At 45.8% G+C, this 21,180-nt stretch overlaps 1 protein-coding gene across 1 annotated transcript; it reads left to right on the top strand.

The window, feature by feature from the left end:
* The first annotated feature begins 3,855 nt into the window (after positions 1–3,855).
* On the top strand, positions 3,856–15,106 carry PPIL6 (peptidylprolyl isomerase like 6). The gene is made up of 8 exons (XM_075087424.1): positions 3,856–3,995; positions 5,317–5,412; positions 5,851–6,039; positions 6,983–7,045; positions 7,189–7,336; positions 9,059–9,115; positions 13,299–13,434; positions 14,900–15,106. Exons 1-8 carry the CDS (start codon positions 3,909–3,911, stop codon positions 15,009–15,011), a joined length of 888 nt encoding a protein of 295 aa, XP_074943525.1. The 5' UTR covers positions 3,856–3,908; the 3' UTR covers positions 15,012–15,106.
* The last annotated feature ends 6,074 nt before the right edge of the window (positions 15,107–21,180 follow it).

Raw genomic sequence — 21,180 nt, 5'->3', positions numbered from 1 at the left:
GCTAATATTTTAATCCTACCTAATTGGATGTACCTTTGTAATAGCAGGATGCAGAGCTTTGCTTTAGTCAGCAACTCCCCACTCTCTGTCCTGCAAGTTTTTCTAACAACGGCAACTGTAGCCCAGTGCCTGTGCATTCCTGAAGGGGACCGAGTCTCAGATGTGGGCATGGGTCTTTCCTCCAAACCACTGGGTCCTCCCTGCCCTTGAAGGCAGCATGCTTTGTGGCTATTACAGCAGTCCCCGGAGAATGTCAGGTTGTGGTGGGCAGCACCGATAGTATATTGCCAGGTTCACAATCAGGTTACTCTCTGGCTTTGCCTTAAATTTCTTGATAAAGTAATGTCAGTTTCTGCCTTCCACCTGGAAGATTAACTATATGGAGGTCTTCCTTCTTTCTGGAGCTGAATCTGTCCTTCATTCCCTGGCAGTAGGAAGACCCTTTTTTGAAGTCTCCTGCATTGTTTGCTTTGGCTGCTCGGCGATCTAACAGCCGCATATTAACTGTCAGAAAGGACTTGTGGCAGCCAAGGACGTGGAGCGAAACAGCAGCGGTGGCCCTCCCCCAGGTCACCACAGCACACTGTTGTGGTTCAGCAGCTTCAGCAGATAAGCTGTGCAATGTTTCCTTTCCAGGTATTTGCTGTGAACTTATTTGGCATTTGTGTCTTCAACAAGCACGGCATTATGCTTTACGCAGCTTTCAGCAGCGTGGTGCTGTAGTCATTTGACTCACCCTTCACCAAAATGTCACTGGGTGGTCCCTATCAGCTCTCCTGCCAAAGCACCTTCACACGGGGGCTCTCTCTCAAATGCTGGGTTTAATTAAGCCAATCTGCCTTTCTGTTCTCTTTCTCAGTCTCTTTCAGATGCTATCTTGGACTAAAACGAGCTGAAACAGCCACAGCCGCAGCAGGTGGAGAGGTTTGGTACAAGGAAACCCTCTGACAACCCCATAGAAGTGAAACCCTTGGGTCTCGTGTCAGGGCGCATGCACACGTTTCAAAGGGCTTCATGTTTCCAAGAACATTAACTGCACGGCCTTTGAATGTGTTTCTGTATCCTTGTTTAAAAGTGCTGTACAACATCTTGTGCTTTCCATACTTTTCCTGACGGTCGGTCACTCTGAACTGAATGCAGGACGGCACAGCTGCTGCAGCTGGCGGAGCACAGCAGTACCGGCAAACTCCTGTCTAACTCTTAACACCAGCAAAACATTTATGCTCACCTAGGAAATATAAATAAGCTTGCAGAATGACATCATATTGTCATAAACAGGTACCTGAAAGAGGATGACATGAATAATAATCATCGGGTTTAAGATTTTGATATATATAAGTCTGATAATTGGTAACCTGTCAAATAGATTTTAATGTACCTGAATAACAAAGTGATGCAAAGAGAAAGGGAGAAATAAAACCCAGAATGGATAGAGACAGCAAGTGATCAGTGGCTTTTGGCTTGCTCTTTTTTTTTAAGAAAGCTCATCATAAATTTGCAGAGAACAGTCCTGTACAGCTAGTGATATTACTAGCTTGTTGGCTAATAATCTTAAGCTTGTTTGGCTAATTGTTGCTTTTCTGTACAGCTAATAATATTATGCTTGTGTGGCTGATGGTTGCTTTTCTTCTTGACTTTGTGAGTTGACTATTAGCCACATGTTTATACTTAATTCCCTTTCTTGCCCACAATGACAGTAAGAATTTCCGTGCCTAGAATTTATCAGTAAAAAAACCCCAGCTAAATATTTTTTTTTAAAGAAAAAGGAATAACAGGAGCCAGTCATATCTTCGTGCAGAATTAAATTTCAGGAACAGAATTTGTGTGTAAATTGAAGCACACTTAGCAAACACACATATCAATCTGTTTGAAAAGAATATGCAGTGGATTGCTCTGGTTTTAATACTTATGTTCTGTAGTAAAAAAAGGAGGAAAGAGGTATTTTAAAAGTCCAAATAAATTGCAGCTCTATTAATCTGTATGAAGCTAAAAATATGTATGTAGAGAAAAATAGGTAGTGAAGAGAATATTTTCTGAAGTGTTACTGATTTTATGTTTGACTCTGGCTATGCTGCTTCTCTTCTAGGATTTATATAAGGCTGCTGTAGACTTTTTTTGGCTATAGCAGAAGCCATATGGTCTGGCTACTAAAATTAGGTTCTGTTTGTCACAGCCTGCAGAGGCTCTGGCAGTCGTCATGCCGGCCCTCAGGAGGAGGAAGGAAAGGGCTTTCCTTTGCATCGCTCAGTCACAGCCTACAAAACGTAGCTGCAGTTGCACATGCTGCTTGCTGCAGTTAGCTACAGTCACACCTCGCCTTGCCTGCTGCCACCCAGTAGCTGGGTGTAAATTAAAACTGCCTTGTCTACCACAGGATTTTAATATGTCCCATTGTCCAAACCGTTTCACCTCCCTCAAGTTTCTTTTTTTTTTCAGCAGGGCAAAATCATCACACGAAATGGTAACACCTTGTACACGGGTCTTTCAGGCAAGGGAGGAGCAGCGGTAGCTACACCTTCAGCATCTGATCATCTTTGCAGGCTTTAATAATGCAAGGATGGGGCTCTTCAAATCCAACCTCGCTGCAAATCCCAGCAAAATAGTTACAAAAGTGTTGCTCTAATGAATGGCTTTAAAAAAATATCACTGGGCCACTCACAGACCAGAGAAACTTCAGGGCTATGTGGGAGAGCCCTTCTGCAACCTGTGATTTCTTTCTCAGTCTGAATTTTTTAGAGGCATGGGTAGTTCAGAAACATCTAGCTGACAGGCTATAGGCTTTTTGACTCCAAATCTGTGGTTATGTACAAATTTAGCACTTCATAAAGCTGTTTAGATTATGCAATTCCAAAAAAAGAAAGAGTGCACATTATTACTAAGATGGGAAATTAATATAATTTTTATTGTATTTAAGATAGGTTTGTTCTGCAGCACATAATTTTCACAGGAAAATCACAACTGTCTCATCTGCAATAGGATTTTGACATCCTAAAGATGTATTTTTCCTGGGGATGTGACAATTGTTGCATTGCTCCATGATGTCGTGAAAAATTAGGCAAATTTTTGAGGTGACATACAATTCAGTTTTGTCACTTCTAACACCAGTGTCTTCTAAAATTCATGTTGCTCAGAGATGAAAGCGGACCTGTCCCAGCTGTGCTGACAGAAGCCCATGCAGAACCTGCACCTGTCCCACAAAATCACTTTTGCATATGCTGCGTTAGCTGAAAGGGAGCAAAGCTGCTGCGGTGGCACAAAGCTTTGCTGTGGAAGCCGCGACCCCTCTGGAACCGCTGGTCTTTGCCCCGTACAGCTCTGCCTGGGCGGACGGAGGGAATGATGTCTCAGCTGGGCGTAGGAGGCTCTGCGTCAAAAGGAGATGCACACTTTACACAGGGTGTAGTTAAGCTGTAAGCCTTATTGCCACAGGATTTTGTGGGTGCCAGATTTTTACATTTGTCTGAAAAGCAAAGAGATTCACATGAAAAAGAGCCACCAAAGGGAATTAATCAAAAAGATACCAGGAAATCCTTGAGCAGAGGCTCACTGGAGGCTGGGAGAGCAACGGGGAAGCACTGCTGTCGTGTTTACTTATTCTTACTGCTTTTTGCTGGGCATCTATTAGCCACCGTTAGCAACAACATAATGATCCCGTACTGACAGCACCCATCATGAGCTCTGGAAAGAGCTGGCTTCAGTCCTCTGCCACACATTTCTCTCTAATCTGGTTTTCCTTCCTTCAGGGGAAAACAGAAATCAGAGCATTTCCCACCCTCCCACAGGGTTGAAACCCGCTTACATTAGGCTTGGGAAGTACTTAGAAATGCGTGAGGGGGTGTGTTGGTGCCTGGTGTTGCCGTGGAGCCGGGCTCTGTTGACAGACTGGGACTCGTGGTGGCCAGAGCACCATGGGCCCGCGGCGGGTGGCGGTGGCGGTGACTGTGGTGGGGCTGCTCCAGGACCCGGCTTTCCATGTGGCCAAGTGTGTGGCAGAGGTAATCCCTGGGCTTCAATCCCAGAGCCGGGTTGGGAACAGCAGGGAATGGTGCAGGCTGGGAAGTAAATAAGCAGAGGTATGCCTGCATCCAGCAGCAGCTCTTAGAAAATATTCCAGTTTTGGGGTTTCTGCTTTTCTTCAGCACTGCCACGTGCTGGCACAGGCACCAAGGCTTTATGGGCTCCAGGCTTGGCGCTGCTCGGGGCGGGGGTTTCCATTGCAGCAGCCTCACATCCTTGTTCCTACCCTCCAAGAAGTTTTAAAGCTGTGCAGTGCTGTTAAGATGGCATGCACATCGCAGCTCTGCCTGACTTGCTCGGCAGCTTATGACAAGTCCCTTAACGCAGCTCTGTTGGTGCGGATGAGAAAGAAAAGAGCTGCAAACCTCACGGGGTTTTGCAGACTTTCCATGAGAAGCTCAGCCGTGCGGCGGGTGCACAGCTTGCAGCCCACTGTGGGGTGCACAAAGCTGACCTTTATGCCCTCCCTGCCTGTAAGAGTTTAGCTGCCCGGCTTGTTCCCCAGGATTATTTACAGCTGACAAAGCTCTGCCATCTATCAGCAGCCCTAAGGACAAGCCAAGCCGATAGCTGCCGGGGGTGTGTGCCTCTTGGCTTTTTTCCCTTTTTTTTTTCCAGCCGCTATCCCAATGATAGCTGCAGTGACTGGGAGCGCAGTAGAAAGTCACTTCTTTGCTTTATTCTTTTTAAGGCCAGCTGGGCTGGCTTTAAGCCTCAGCTTGTGGCACTTGCCTACAGCGCACATGGAGATGAGGCTAAATCCACAGTCAGGAGTGTCCCATATCTAAACAGCGATGTGCTCCTGAGGCAGTGGTACAAGCAACAGGGACTGGACTGGAAACGTTCACCTTGCAGCTTTCACTGAGCGAGTCACTTGCCCCGAGGCCCTGGGCCCAATCTCCTGGGACAGTGGAAGACTGCAAGTCCCCATGCCTGCAAAATGCATGCAAAAATGCAGTGGTGATGCTCAGAGACATCTCTGAATATCTCACTGTTTTTATCCACCTCATGTGGAAGCAGGGGGGAGTACCAGTATAATTCAATAATATTTGTGAAGCAGCCCTTCATAGGAAAACAAGACACCCACTACATCTGCAAACAGGGATTTAGAACGATTTGCATGAACTTCTCTGCAAGTTTCGGGAATTATGCCAGAAGCACGAGGGGTGCAGTGCAATAACTAGATTAGAACGTGGCTTAGGTTGTAGGTCATGAGGGAAATACATGCTGTCATGGGATGGGTTAGGGAGTATTAAACTGCTTGTAAGCAATTTTTTTTTCCTTACCTGGAAAATCTAGGCTCTGAAGCTGAAGTTTCCAAGCAAGTTTGCAGATCCTGTAATACAGCCTTTAGTAGAATTTGCATGGCATGAATATTTACAGGAGAAAAAGAAGGTAATTCTCCTTTCCTCAGGTTGTTTTGGACACGAGTCCTCTTCTCGGGATGCAGCATCTCACAGCTCGGTGCCATCCGCGGATTTCAGAAGTAGGCTTTTCCACTCTGCTTTATTTAATGTCCCTAGAGACCATCAGGGCAGGATGGGGCTCTCCAGGCGCTTTTCCTGTTCAGTCTGTGCTGTCCCCAAAGTGAAACCCAGGTGACTGTCATCATGATGATATCCCGTAGCAGACCTTTAGGGCACATAACTGCATGCAACATCAGTGCACCTCACTGAAAGCTGCTGCCCAATCCCTTCCCATTGGCAGGATTTGTGGTTTGAAAAGTAGGAAAAGCATAGAAATATTACAGGCGTGGTGGCTTATTACTGACTGTTTTTTCACTAAAGGTGTAAACAATGACTGGAGGCTTTATGTTGTCCCTCTGGAATGCAGGAACTGCGAGGTGAGGTGTGGGCGTATGCCTCCTCGGTGATGTGCTTCGTTGGTGGCCAGCTGCTCGGCGACGAGAAGGAGCTGCTCGAGTGGTCTTACCGTGAGTGGGACTATCGCGACTTTAAGCCCGAGGCCCTTTACCAAGCAATTGCTGAGGATTTCTACACCAAATACCTGAAAAACCGCCAGGCAAGTAGCACTGTTTTACGAGAAGAATACGAGGTCTGTAAGGGGCTGGAGAGGTTGTCAGAGGAAAGGGCAGATTCTCCCTCCATGAGGAGGAAGGAGCGTGAGCACAGCAGTGGCAGGTTCTTGGTTTCTGCCCTGTGATGGCAGGGCCAGAGCTGGGGATGAAGAGGCCAGCGGGGAGCATCCCCTGCCGAGGATGAGGACAGCAGAGCCTCTGTGCCCCTTGGCAGCCAGGAAGGGGCAAACACTAGCCCCGATGCCCAACGTATATTAACTGCTTCAGGGCTGAACAGTCCAACAAAAGCGCATTGATGACCATGCTGCAACTGTGCTGCTCCAAAATGCCAAACCACCCAGCCCTTGCGTACAAAAATCCTTGGGTACCCTTACTCTTGGCCACCAAAAACCCAAGTGCCAAACCTCTCCTTTCCCAGCCAAGACCCCCTGAAATGCCATGGTGCTGTGAGGTGCGATGTGGCCAGAGCCAACACGGTATTGAGAGCAGAGAGAAATAAAATGTCATACTATAATGAGTAATGTAGAAGATATGGCACCGATGGCCTGCAGATTTGAGCCTGGCTGGGAAGAGCAAGAAATGACCATTTTGGTGGGGTGTCTGGTATTCCTGTGGATTCATTTATTCCTGCCTGTACTGTATGGGCTGCAACAGGCATGTAAATAAACACAGGAGGAAGAAGCATGCCCTGCCCAGTAGTTGGCTTTAACACACTGTTAGGATTATTTCTGCCCAGAATGAAGTGAAACATCCTCTACATTTTTATTTAAACAAAAATGTAGGAATGCTGTTGCACATTGACAGTCCTGCAGACATTTTCTGAGACCATTTGTGCCGGGCAGCTGGACCCCAGCCTGCGTTAGGAAGTGAATGCAGCACAGAGAGCTGGCCTTTCCCTCACGGCATTTGTTTTTCTGCTTCAAACAGCACGTGTTTGTGCACCTGGATATAGCCATTGAGGAACAGCCCATCGGGAGGCTGCTGTTTGAGGTATGTTACAGAGGAGAGAAGCAAAAGCGTGGAAGAAGTCCACCCAGCGCAGTGGTTTCACCTGCCAAAGGAGGGGGGGCAGAAATCTGGCCAGTGGGTGTCAGCCAGGAATTTCACACGTTTTCCTCTTCTTTCTTTTCCAGCTTTTTTCGGATGTGTGTCCCAGGACCTGTGAGAATTTCCGCGCCCTGTGCTCTGGAGGAGTGAAGTCTCCCCGCAATGACAGAGAGCTCACATACAAAAACTCCCTTTTTCATCGCCTTGTGAAAAACGGGTGGATCCAAGGAGGAGGTGCGTTTCCAAGTGTCCTGAGTAAAACCAAGTTACAGCACAAGGTGCGGGGGGGATGATCTGCCTCAATAACAGTCTTCATCCATGGAGACGTAACTGAACTCTGGTACAAAGCTAATCTCTTGATATATATATAAAAACTAGAAACATTTTCTCTTTTAGCCATATCACTTTCTAAACATAGGAGAAGTTCAGATAATATGTTCTTTTGATTATCCAAGACCTTTTCAAAAGAATTTAGGAAACTAACTGAAAACATTAAAAATCTTTTCCATGAAGTTCTTTGGTAATTAGAAAACTAATTGGAAACAAGGGGTTTCCAACATTGGGAACTGGGGTTGTTTAGTTTGGAGAAGAGGAGGCTTAGGGGAGATCTCTTCTCTCTCTACAGCTACCTGAAAGATGTTGGTTTCTTCTCCCAAGTTACTAGTAATAGGACGAGAGGAAATTGCCTCAAGCTGCATCAGGGGAGGTTTAGATTGGATATTAGGAAAAATTTCTTCACTGAAAGAGTGGTCAGGTGCTGGAACAGGCTGCCCAGAGAGGTGGTGGAGTCACCATCCCTGGAGGTGTTCAAAAAATGTGTAGACATGGCACTTTGGGACATGGTTTAGGAGGCATGGTGGTGTGGGGTTGACAGTTGGACTTGATCCTAGAGGTCTTTTCCAACCTTAATAATTCTATGATTCTATGAAAACACTAAGAATATTCATAGGAAAACATATTACTTGTTTTCTAGAGCGATTAACTTACAGAGGCATTTAGGCAAGTGTCAGAGCCCTTGCAAATGTGCTGGTGAGTTTTCTGAACACCAGTGCTATGCTTGGAGCATGGCACTGAGGAGAAAGGCACCACACAGCTTGCCTGACTGACATCCCCAGGGAAGTCAAGATGCGTTAGGGGTATCAGATGGCATTTCCTTTGTCACTCCCTTTTGGCCTATCATACGTCTTACCTACCTGTGTTTGCCTTGCTCCAAATGTGAGTGCTTGAATCCATTTCATTGAAGATACACCTCCTGCTTTTCATTAATAACTATGCAGATATCTATGTAGTCCACAAAAGCAACCTAAAATTACAAACTTGCTACTATAGAGTCCTAACCATAACTGTAGAAGACTAACCATAACCTGACTAGTATAAGATAATGTCTAAATAACGTAACAAAACCAGACTTCTTAAAAACAAAACAAAACAAAAAACAAACAAACAAACAATTTAAAAAATAGATGCATCAGGTTGCTTGAATGCCTTACTCATCAAAAATCTGGTTCAATAGGAATCTCTCTCGTATCAAATCTCTTTTCTTAGACAAGTTAGTGGTGTTAACTCACCACAATATCACAGCTGTATTTTCATCCTTCCATCTTCTAACCCTACTCCCTCCAACAGGCATCCTTTCCCAGGGCGGCCCTTCCTCGGCTGGCTGCTGCCACCACAGGAGCTCTCCCTGCGGAGATGCTGGACCTTCTTGGAGGGGCAACAATTAAATACGCCATGTGAAATAGTTCTCCACAGAGAGGCTGTCTGTTGGGACAGAAGCAGAGCTCTTCCCAAAGGTCTGATAAAATTTCAGTAGTAAAACAGAAAGATGGATGCAGTTGTTCCCCCCAGCTGATGCACAATCCACACCTCTGACCTTGGCTGAGCTGCTCGCTGACAATCCCCAATAACTCCTGTGATAAAATTGGTCCCTGATGGTCACTTTTATCTATCCTGCAGACATCATAACTGGAAAGGGAGACGGAGGAGAGTCAATTTATGGTCCCACCTTTGAAGGTACGGCTCCTCAGCTATCTTACTGCGCAAATGGCAAATTTCTGCAAAAATCAAGTTGTTTGCCTGATCTTACTCACAGAATAACCTGGAAATTTCTTTTCATCCCCATAAAGCAAAAGGGTTTGCCTTGCAGTCAGAATTATTATCCGCTTGCATTATCATGAGCAGACTGCTTTATCGAGGTCACTTTTTGATCTGTAGCCTTGGCCCACTTCTCTGATGTCCCCTGCCTGACACTCAGCTTCACCAGCCCCTTCTCCCTGCCTAAATGAAGGCTGAGGGTTACCCACTCTCCTACCTCAATCTGCAAATACTCACCTTGGGATAGGAGATTAGGAATGTAGAAGTGGATTAGCTACAGACCTCCAGGCACCCAGTACCACTTGTTTAAATGCATTTAAAGCAATGGAAGTAAGTTGGCTTTAACTCCAGATTTCCTGACCTCAGGCAGCTTTTCAGGCTTGGGGACACCATAGGTATCACTGCCAACATGACTCTGCTGATGTAAGGGGAGTTACTTCTCAATCTCACATAAAACTGTGAAAGGCAAGAAATGACAGACACGAGCTAGGTTTAACAAAAAATGACCCCCCATACTGGTATGAAGTCATAAAGTGTAAAGGAAAGAGAACATTATAACTTGCAATATTTAAGAAAAACAACCCATGTAATTGGCATAGGCATTTGGGATCTTGTTTAGATTAAATGCAACCCATAAAGACATTTATGATGGTTAAAGCACTTTTGAAACTGATTTATGTTCCCTTACGTAAAAGCTTTCCCACTGCCAACGGCACAGATGATGTGACATTGAAGCAGGCTGGGCAGCAGCCAACACAAAGATCAGAAATGCCATGTGCAGCTGAGAATTTTCTTTCCCAAGATGCTGAAGAGCCTACTTAGGAGGAGGAGCCACTCACACCTCAAAGCCCAGGATGGACGGAGCAAAACCCAGCTGGAGGCATGTTGTTAGCCCACTCTGCCCGGCCGAGTCACAGCGCTGGCAGGCAGGAAAGCTGCTGGAACTGGAAGCCCAGCATGCAGGATTTAAGGCAGTAAATGCTACAGGCTGACTCGAGTGGGCAGGAAGGAGCAAAAGCCACTTATTTGATGCTGGAGTTGCCGAAATAACAGCAAGCCTGGACTCTCGGGACACGCACATCTCAGGAAGAATATAAGCTGGTATTGGAAAAAAACTAGGACTGGCTGTTAAATTGTTTGCAAGGCGGATGTCACTGAGGATTTAAACATTTGTGAATCCTCTCGTCCAGCAATGCTACCCAATAGATTTGTGCCAGTGCACACCTTGCACCCCTTGCACTTTCTGTTCAGGTAGAAATCGTCCCCAGAGGAAAATGAGTTTGAGTGTGCGTAAGCACATCCACATACAGGAGAGCTACGGCACGAAGCCCCAGCCCAGCGCAGGGCATGCTCCAGGCTGCAACCTCCTCCTCCAGGCAAAGCTTGTGCTTTACTCATGCTACCCAGGAAACAAGCTGCCGTGTCATGTGAGAAGGTGACAATGCGTCAAAAATGGCTTGAGTAATTTTAAGTGGATTTAATTTGGACTATATCAACCTTGCAAGTGTTTCTGGAAGAGTTTTATCACCCATATTGCACATACTCCACGTGTTGCGTTAACACAGAGGATTGTCAGTTCTTCCCCTCCCGTTTTAATTAATAGCTGCTTTTCATCCTTGAGAAAGGTGTTCCCTTGGGTATGCCTTTCCATTTTAAGGCTTAGATTGCTTTCCCAGTACTTCCCGCCAAACTATTTTATACTGAGGGCAGAGGACAAATATCTTCAATATCTGAAAATGGTGAGAGATGCCTCTGTCAGCCAGTAATGTTCTGGGAGATGCCACGCTTGGCACGCATCCGGGCACTGCAACGTCTGCTGAAATTAACGGGATCCAACTGCATTTTACTGTAACAAGCTGAAAGGACTGCGGTGACTACAGAGGATCACTCAGACTGGAGCATTGTGTCATAGGACAAAGCATCCTACTCCAAAATCCGTCTGCTGAAGTCACTTTGCAAACCACAAGGGAGCAGTCGGGGAGTGACTGTTCAGTTAAAATTTAATTACCATTTTTATGAATCAGTTTCTGAGAAAGGGCACTCAAACAGGGGAAAAAGATTAAAAAAAAACAGAGAACAATAAAATCTAAACATTTCTACAGTTTTCTTCAAGCTTGCTGAGAGCTCAATGGGGCTCTTGGCTGCTCAGTGTGATCAGGTCAGAGACGGGTGATGAAGGAGGTGAGGATCAGTGTGCCCTCTGCTCCCTCTGGCTCCCCTCCATGCAGAAGAAATCAAGTCCTTGCCATCATCCCCCAAACCCAAGCATGCCTTATGTCTCTTCTTCCCCATTCATCCCTCTTGAGAGCTGTTTCTTCTCTCCCTAACTAGTCTCTTCTCAGTCAGCACAGAGGATCTTCTTCACCTCCTCACAGCTCTCACTCACTCTTGACTTGCATCTCCCATCACCTGCTTCCCCTCCTTGCCCCAGCTGCTGAATAAACCTTCTACCCTAGGAGCGCATGACCTCCTTAACTAAATATCCGCTCTCCATTTATTCAGCTCTGTCATTCTATCTGGCTAAAGAAGCCTCCCCGTGCAGGTCACTGAGCACCAGGAACAGACAGGCATCCCACCCAGTCCTGCTCTCACAGCCCTGTCTCTGCTAATGGGGCATGCTTGGAGCACCGGCTCTGCTTCTCACCTTCTTCATCCACACAGTGGGAGTAACCCCAAGTAGTCACAGGGGATGGGTCGTGATCAATGGGGCAGAGTCTGGTTGGAGGCTTGTCACTAGCGATGCTCCCCAGGGGTCTGTGCTGGGTCCAGTCCTGTTCAACATAGTCATCAATGACCTGGGCAAAGGGACAGAGTGTAACCTCTGCAAGTTCGCTGATAATACCAAGCTGGGAGGAGGGGCTGACGCGCCAGAAGGCTGTGCTGCCATCCAGCGAGACCTGGACAGGCTGGAGAGCTGGGCCGAGGGGAACCTCATGAAATTCAACAAGAGCAAGTGCAAGGTCCTGCACCTGGGGAGGAACAACCCCAGGCACCAGTACAGGTTGGGGGCTGAACTACTGGAAAGCAGCTCTGTTGAGAAGGACCTGGGAGTGCTGGGGGACAGCAAGCTGACCCTGAGCCAGCAATGTGCCCTTGTGGCCAAGAAGGCCAACGGTATCCTGGGATGCATTAAAAGGAGAGTGGCCAGCAGGTCAAGAGAGGTTATCCTCCCCCTCTACTCTGCCCTAGTGAGGCCACATATGGAGTACTGCATCCAGTTCTGGGCTCCCCAGCTCAAGAAGGACAGGGAACTGCTTGAGCAAGTCCAGCGGAGAGCTATGAAGATGAGCAGGGGACTGGAGCATCTCCCTTATGAGGAAAGGCTGAGAGACATGGGTTTGTTCAGCCTGGACAAGAGAAGACTGAGGGGGGATCTTATCAATACTTACAAATATCTGAAGGGTGGGTGTCAGGAGAAGGGATGCAACCGGATTCTTTTCAATGGTGCCCAATGCCAGGACAAGGGGCAATGGGCACATGTTGGAACACAGGAAGTTCCACCTGAATATGAATAAAAACATTTTTACTGTGAGGGTGCCGGATCAGTGGAACAGGCTGCCTAGAGAGGCTGTGGAGTCTCCTTCCCTGGAGACATTCAAAACCCACCTGGAAGTGGTCCTGTGCCCCCTGCTCTGTGTGTCCCTGCTCAAGCAGGGGGGTTGGATGAGATGATCTCCAGGGGTCCCTTCCAACCCCTGACATTCTGTGATTCTGTGATTCTGTGAATGCCACACTAAGTGCCCTGAGCTCCTCCGGCAAGAGTCATTACAGTCTGACAATGGGGAGCCAGAGGCATCGTTGCTGTGGCTGTGACATTCAGAAACACCTACAGCACTTTTTCATGAATATTTTTTGTTAGCTTCTTTACTGGCTTAAGCACTAGGCAGTAGTGGGTATCTCCTTCTAGGAAGGACATTGATTCAAACCTGGCTTTACTTGCATGAGACTCCATGAGACCTTTGGGGGAAAAGGAGAAGGGAAAGGGAGAGCGGGGAAGAAGGAAAGGGGAGCTCGCGGGAGCTGGCAAAGGGGAGCTGTAAAGTGAATAGCAGCAAAGGGAGCAACACAACTGCGGCCTTTCACCCCTGAACTCTTTCCCTAGATGAAAGCTTCTCCATCCACCACAAGGGAAGAGGTGTCCTCGGGATGGCCAACAAAGGCCGCCACAGCAACAGCTCGCAGTTCTACATCACCTTCCAGCCAGCTCCCTACCTGGACAAAAAATACGTGGCTTTTGGGTAGGTACACACAAGCCTGCTGCCACTGCAGCGTCCCAGAGATCGCCTTGGCTCTACAGGACATTGCTGCCCGGGAGAAAGCATCCATGAAATTATGGCAGCAGCTGCAACATGGATGCCTCTTGCCAGGGGAAGGATGGATAAGTTAGATTTGACACCTATCCCTCCCTTTCTCTGCACTGCCCTGGCTTGCTCAAGCTAGAAAACCTTGTGGCAAAGCTAAGGCAGCTGCCAGGGCCTCTCCGGGACGAAGGCTACAAATCCCTGCCTGCATAGCTTGGTGTCAGCCAGAGGTGGGCCCTGAAGGACAAGGGGATGTTGAGCAAAGCCTCCAGACTCTTCTCTGCCCTCACCAGCTGAAAGAAATTTTCTTAGTGGATCCGTGCTGAGAGTTTGTTCTCAGTACGTCAATGAATAGGGCTGGCCCTGTTAAGATTTTTAGATTTTCAGGAATGTTGCTTGTAATGAAGATCATTGCTCTGAGCAGTTTGCTTGATGTAAGAGAGCAAAATATGTATGTATTACCATAAAGAGAGAAATTCACTGTAACCACATCAAAAAGAAAGCATTTTTAAAGGAAGTGAAAAGCATAACTGTCTAACCTACAGAGAACAAACCAAAAGTGATTGCTGGCTGGATATATTTATAGCCAGCGGCATTCACCTCAAGTTTCTGCCTTGCCACCGGCTCTGTGTAATCTGAAAGGTGCAGGATGCATGACTGTATAGCCAGGTGCTCTTAAATCTGAGTGGGAGTTTAATCCTGAGGGAGCAAAAAGCAGCCACAGCATATTACAAGGACAGCCGGGCACTTTACAGCCCTGTGCTGGCTCAGTCCTTCTGATGCCCCTGCTTGGGCAAGGGCTGCCTGCAATGTCCTCCCCACTTGGTACCACTGTGCTGGATGGGGTGGGGTGGAGTGGGATGGGATGAGGTATGGTATGAACCATTCTGGAGCACTCCTGTCATCTATCACCCTGCTGGCGCCTACAAGAGGCACAGCTCATGCTGAAAATCATAAAGATTGCAAAATAAGCAACTGTTTTCAGGATTCAGATTGGCACTGTGAAGGAAGGAAATAGAAGATATTTCTCAGGGAGTCAGTTCTAATACTGTCAGTTCTGACAGCTTGTCTCTTGCTTTCTTTCTCCTCAAAAGTAATGGCCATTTGTAGCTGGGGTATATGGTACATATACCCCATATACAGCTTATTTCTTTACATAATTGTGTTTGCGTAAAACCATAGCATTTTCACCTCTCCTAAAATGCCAACTAGAGACTATTTAATCAAGAAGTAAAGGTGTATGCAACCCCAAAGCAAGGAACAACTTTTTAAAGAGCTGAGTGGCTGCAGCCTGTCAGTAGGAAACCCGTGCCTGGGTTTGTTACAGCTCCACACAAGCCGGAGCCTGCAGAACTGGCTCCGGATGGAGACGGATCATATGTCCACTTTCTCCCTCCCATAGGCAACTGATCGAGGGCACGGACGTCCTCCAGAGACTGGAAGCTGTACCTACGTATAATGAAAGGCCTGAGGTAGCCTGCAAGATTATTAACTGTGGGACCTTCGAGCCGTGATCACCAGCTGGTTTTCCTGCCTGCTGTAAGGTAGAGCACTATTTTCCACTCAGCTCTTTACAGACCTTGATGGCTTTCACTTAAGGCAAAAATAAAAGCACTTCTTGCACACATGAATGGCTTGGCAACGGTCTTTTGGCTTTACAAAATTGTTAATAAGCTGTTAAAAAGCACTTTTACAGGAGTATAGAAGAAGACTTGTGAACATATCTCAGGGCTGGTCTACAGTTTATGGGAAATGGTGTTAATACAATTACACAGTGACATGCAGATATGATAAAATGCACATACGGCTAAAGCACAGTTGGACAGATGGATACAGGGACAAAGCTAACTGTTCCTGGCTAAATTCTGCCTCTACCACAACCTCCACAGCACAATTGCCCTGCCAGGTTTGCCCCATATAGCTCAGATACCAGAGGTAGTCTGCATCCTCAGATGTCTCAGAGGAAAGGAGGAAAACATATGTTTGCAGGACTGCGGCCTCTCGGAATGCCATACATTTGATCCTGCCCTCATGACTATAAACTAAAAGCAATGCCCTTGAAATCAGATGGGGCTGCATCAGGCTAAAACCAGGAAATGCTAGAGCAGGCACAAGCTCTAAGTAATTATTTTTGGCAGAAGGTCTCAAATAACAAAAATGTGGCTATTGCAACTAAAACAGTGAAAAATATTGTTTATAAAGTTACTGCAAACCAGGAAATGTTAAGGTTACGTGTGGGTACAAATATATAATACACAATGATTGCTAGTGTCAGTGATTTCTTACATGCGAGGTCTCTCTGATGTGCAGCGCAGAGTTTGGTCATGGGTGGCTTCAGCAGAGGATGGCAGGTAAGTATTAAAAGAAAAGAGGACGTGTGGAAGATCAAAATGCAACCTGGAAAGAAAGGCTATAACCAAGCGCACTGGAATTTCAAAGGAAAGAGCATTTATCGGGCTCGGATGCAGACACAAGGCTAAACCAGGGCCACGCGGACACCGTCAGTGTAGAGCTCTCGCACCTCTATTTCCAGCACTGGGAAGAGGGCTGTGCTGAGCGACCTTTGCCCCGGGGCTCACCGCATGAGCCGCTGATTACCCACAAAACGGCGCCAGTTGGGAAAGGCTGAGTTAGAGAAGTATTAGGAGAGACCTAATTTTGTCTGAGCTTAAGGCCACAGATTTCATGAGAAATAACACGCTGAAGTTTATTTGCTAAACGGGAATGAATTTAACAAATCAGCAAATGTTTACCTGAATGCCTGAAGAGGGCACAGACCTAGAGTGATCTCCACGTGCTCTGAGTGAATAGAGATTGTCTTGATTTTAGCAAGGGGATTTAGGTTTTTCTTTATTTATGGTACAAAACAAAAAGATTCTTTAAGCTAAAATATCTGTGTATGTCTGTAGCTAGCTAAGGAGCATTTTAACACATTTTTTTCCTTTTATTTTCTAAAGCATTCTGCAATCTCTACAGAGACTACTATATAGGAACTAAGTCTTCTGTAGGAACATTTCAAATCAATTAAACAGCCTAGAGAATAACTATTTTCACTTCATAGTTCTATGCCAAAGATGAAAATAGTGTTGTATTTTCTTCATAAAAAACCATATTTCCTGACAAATTACTTTTCAAAAGTAATAGAGACTATTGCTATGAATATGAATGCTTTTTCCATATCCAGCAACACTATTGAACAGCATTTTAATCTTTTTCTTCTTTAGCCTTACACAGACTTTTACAGGGTAGTTAACTACTCTTGGCTCTTCCTATGGTAGCTGTCAGATTTGTCTTGATACTGGTCAGCTGGACACCATCTAAATTTTTCTCTTCATCTCCCTGCTATCATGAGGGATGTCCACCAGACTCTTCCAGATTAACTTCAGAGATCTGCCATTTTATCAGTATGGCAGAATTAATCCACCATATTTCAGTAAGCTTAAGAAAATACAGTTCTCTTGAATTCCAGTGCTGGGTTGGGATTCCTTTACCTGATCTGCCATATGGCTTTGAAACTCAGTATTGGGACAGAGGTTAGCAGCTTTTATTTCTTGCAAGGATTTTAAATTCTATTCAAAAGTTTAAAGATAAAGGTCAGAAAAATAAATTTAGTTCTGCAGGTTACAGAGAACAATGCTAAAAGACCAATTAATTGATATTTTTATTTGCTGTTGGCTTGGTTGCCCATGGCAGGTCTTCTCTGTGGCATGGCTGGTCTCCCGTGTCCCCAGCGTCCCCACGAGGTACCGAGCCAGAGCACAGCGTGTGCTTCGAGTCTGAACAACCTGAGACCTGGTCTGAGCAGCAGTCAGAGCACAGAAACTTGTGCTCTGGTGATGGGCGGTGTTCAGGATCCCTCAGGACAGACAAATGCCTGATCATGTCAAGTATCAGAAAGCTGATCCTGTGCCAAAAGTCACGGGCCTAGTAATGAGTCTGATGGCTGGACATATGACATACAGGGTGTCCAACACTCAGGATCTAGGAGAGCCGCGCAGAGTGACTGGGCAGGGGACAACTGTTTGAAGTTATGCCATGTGGAAAACGTTATAATAAGAAAAGGAGAGTACAACCAGGAAACATTTTCAATTTCAGGCGCAATGATCCTTCAGGCAAGCCACAATTACTGTATTTGCATTGGTCATGACAGGACACTCTGCCAGAAAAAATGTGGTAAAATCTTTCATCCAGTATTATGGAAGTCAACTAAAAGAAAGTGTGTTTCTTTCAAACCTGGTTCCCCAGTGCCTGGATATGCTTAAGCAGGCCAAGGTGATAAACAATGAAACGGGAAAGGAAGAATTATCTTAGCCTCAGTCCAAAATTATGTTTTGTGCCATATTTTCTTTTGTAGCCTACATCTCTGATCAAGCGACTAGGAATGCGTTGCCTCCTCTGAGAGAGCCAGACCAGAGAAGTGGTGTGCGCAAGCATCCAGAGGACTCACGAGCCCAGAGGCAAGCCACGGGCTCTCCAAACGGCCAGGAAATTCAAGGGCGGTCTGCAGACGGGGAGGTGAAGATTTCCATTGCCTGATGCTGGTTTTGGAGAAGTTCCCTTCCCCAGCAACCATACACAAAAACTCTCTCTACAAAGATGCAACCTGCATCCTGAGAAAACTATTATCTTACCAGATTACAGTGTTTTGTTTATGTAATATGTCACTGCTGTAGGAAAGAAATGGTGTCTTTCAAGTTTTGCTTTCTTAGAATTTTATGCTGAGCTTCTTACTCCAGTAATACACCCTCTTAGAAACTGCTCTAAACGAAAAGTGATGAAAGAAGCCCTCAGACTACGTACAGGCACAGGCCTGTGTGTTAAAATCGCAAGGACCGTGTGCTAATAAACCATAGACAGTAGGCTTCAGTCATTACCCCTTATTAATTCAAGCGCTGATCAGATGAAAGTTGGAGCGTGAGGTCATTAACTGCAATGTCGTTAACCTAGTCTGAGGTCAGAGGTTTTCTAAATCTGACCCAGGAGGGCAGCTAAGGTAAACAGCAATTGTTAGGTTGCCCCTCAGCTATGTAGGTACTCCACACTCACCTGGAGAAGCCCTGGGATCTCTGAAGTACATGTTTATTTTAATTGTATCAGATGGCCCTTAGGCAACATATTTCACCTTCCTACAGACAAACCTCACTTACCTTTTTAGACTGTCATGGTTACAGCACTCACCTTCATATACTTACTGCCTTGGATATACTCCCTAAAATACTGTTAACCCCCAGCTGTAAGTCAGAGATGAAAGAGCTCCTGCCACCACTTCCAGGAAGAAAACCAGTACCCCAAATGACTGGATCTGGAAGAACATTACTGAAAACACCAACTATGCAGCATATCAAATGGATCAGAACGATATGATACAGCCACTGCATGAAGAGAATGGGTAAGTGGAATGATTTTACAAGCTTAATAGGAAGAATCTTGGTGTTTGTGTGTGACCAAACCAACAGCAAATAAAAAATCAACTAATTGGTCTTTTAGCATTTCCCTCTGTAACCTGCAGAACTAAAATTACTTTTCTGACTTTTATCTTTAAACATCTGAATACAATTTAAAATCATAAATATGAGCCGCTATCCTCCATCCCAGTACCGAGTGTCCAATTCTGATAAGGTTTAGGATGTTAAGCACTAATGGGTGGCCAGCTCAACAGAGCTCATGACTCACAGGCTGTGAGGGGAGAAGCACTGGTGCAGGCTAGTAGGACACAGCAAGAGCCGGAGGCTGGGTCAGCAGTCCCCATGTCCATGACACCCCTGGGGTTGCAGCTCAGGTGGGGGCCAGATGCAAAAGCCTTGGCCTAAAAGCATCTCCTGAGAAAAAGTGGGGAAGCCCCCACTGCAGTTCTATTTCTTTAAAAACTCCTGGGCTGGCCAAGGCATCTTTTACCAGCCAGCCAGCCTTCAGCACAGACCTAAACTCAGAGGAGCAGGGAAAATGCTCCTGCCCTGGCTCAGGCCAGAGCCCACTACTGTATGACACCATCACCAACAGAAAAATGCATGTTACAAATATGGTAAATGGGTGTACTTAAGTTATCGTCCTGTTGCAAGGAGACTCCATCTAAACACAAGCCTTATTTTATTTTGGTTAACTAAATCAGTGTGACCTCGTTCTGTGGTTGGTCCCAGCTGCCTCGGTGAAATGTTTGTTCCTTCTGTCCCATCTCGCCTCTCCCCATGCCTTCCATTCTTCTTCTTGGGACTTTTCTCTTTGGCTTGCCTAAGGCTAAAAGCATTGACCTGTACCACTACCTCTAAAAGAGCTAAGAAAAATCTTCTAGAGTTATTACAACCTCACTACGACTCTGCATACACCTATTTTTACCTGTTCCTTATGTTAAAAGCAGCCTTTCCACCCCACAGCACACGTGACAGGGCACCAGAAACAACTCCACCTTGCTTGCCTCAGGCAGGTGCCAATGTCCTCACCCCAGAATTTCTGCTGGGGACAGACATGTGGGCATCTTAAATGCACACTTAGATGTTGTACAGCACGGCACGTGCAACCCCATATGTGCCTTGGGGCTGTATCCAGCCCCTACACATCTACAGCAGGATTCACTATCATATCCGTCTCACAATGCAAGGATTCTTCTTTGTAACTAAGGTTATGAAGCTCTGAGCACAGGAACTGAAGCATTATTTCTGCATGATTACAAAGGTGGTGGATGGCACCAGCACCCACTAACGCATCATCATGTAATGGTATGAAATACCCCGAAACCACTTTGAATGGTGTACTCGCCTCATTAAAACACCCACCACGTATTTACACTTCACACGCATTTCTCTTTCCGTGCAGGTGAAATGAGAATTTGGAAGTAAACACAAATGTTTACAAACTAAACGATATATATGTTCCCTTCAGTTTATCTACTAGATTTTTTTTTTCATTCATTGCCAGCATCCCAAGCTGCAGTGCGCTCCTCTGGAACCTCTTCAAAAGGCCCATTATCACATCTTGCCCAGCACCAATTGATGCAACGCAATCTGCTGCAATTCCTCGGCATTATTACATTTAAGATGTGCTTCCCTAAAATGGACATCTGCAGACCCTTAGCTTTTATCCATTTTTTGCCAAGGACTTTACATAAATTTCCAGTAATGCAGTGCTTGGAATTCCTTATAGAACCTAAACAGAGGTAAATGCCTTACTAACCACTAAGTATATAACAGTGCAATGAAAAATGAATACAGTGATGAATGTGATATTTTAAATCCAACAACAACAACCCGGACTACCATGATCCTGCTGACTGTATGCTACAACATCCCGAGGTGCTGACTTTAAGAAAAAACAGACAAACCACATTTATCATTCACTTGGATTCCCACCAGCCCCCAGGATTACATGAGAGACATGTTAGACTTCATTTTCTCCCAGTTTTTCCATATATTTACACACACTGATTAGTCTTGTCTTTTATCAGTCCCGTTTAACATACGTCCTATTTGCTTTCCTTCTCAAAAGGAGAGATTTCTAGTATATATTCCTCATGAAATGCAGACTGCAGTAACCATGACACTTCATGTGTTCAGCACATCAACCGAACCGCCACTGCATCCCTCATGAAACACTGTGATAACTGCTGAAGGTATATTTGATATCATAACCCACAAGAACTGTAAAAAGGAAAACCTGAGTTCAAATAATGCCACACGTCTAATGAAACCA

The sequence above is a fragment of the Phalacrocorax aristotelis genome, chromosome 3, assembly GCF_949628215.1.
Source record: "Phalacrocorax aristotelis chromosome 3, bGulAri2.1, whole genome shotgun sequence".
Classification (NCBI taxonomy): domain Eukaryota; kingdom Metazoa; phylum Chordata; class Aves; order Suliformes; family Phalacrocoracidae; genus Phalacrocorax; species Phalacrocorax aristotelis.
This window is presented reverse-complemented; position numbering and strand designations above follow the sequence as displayed.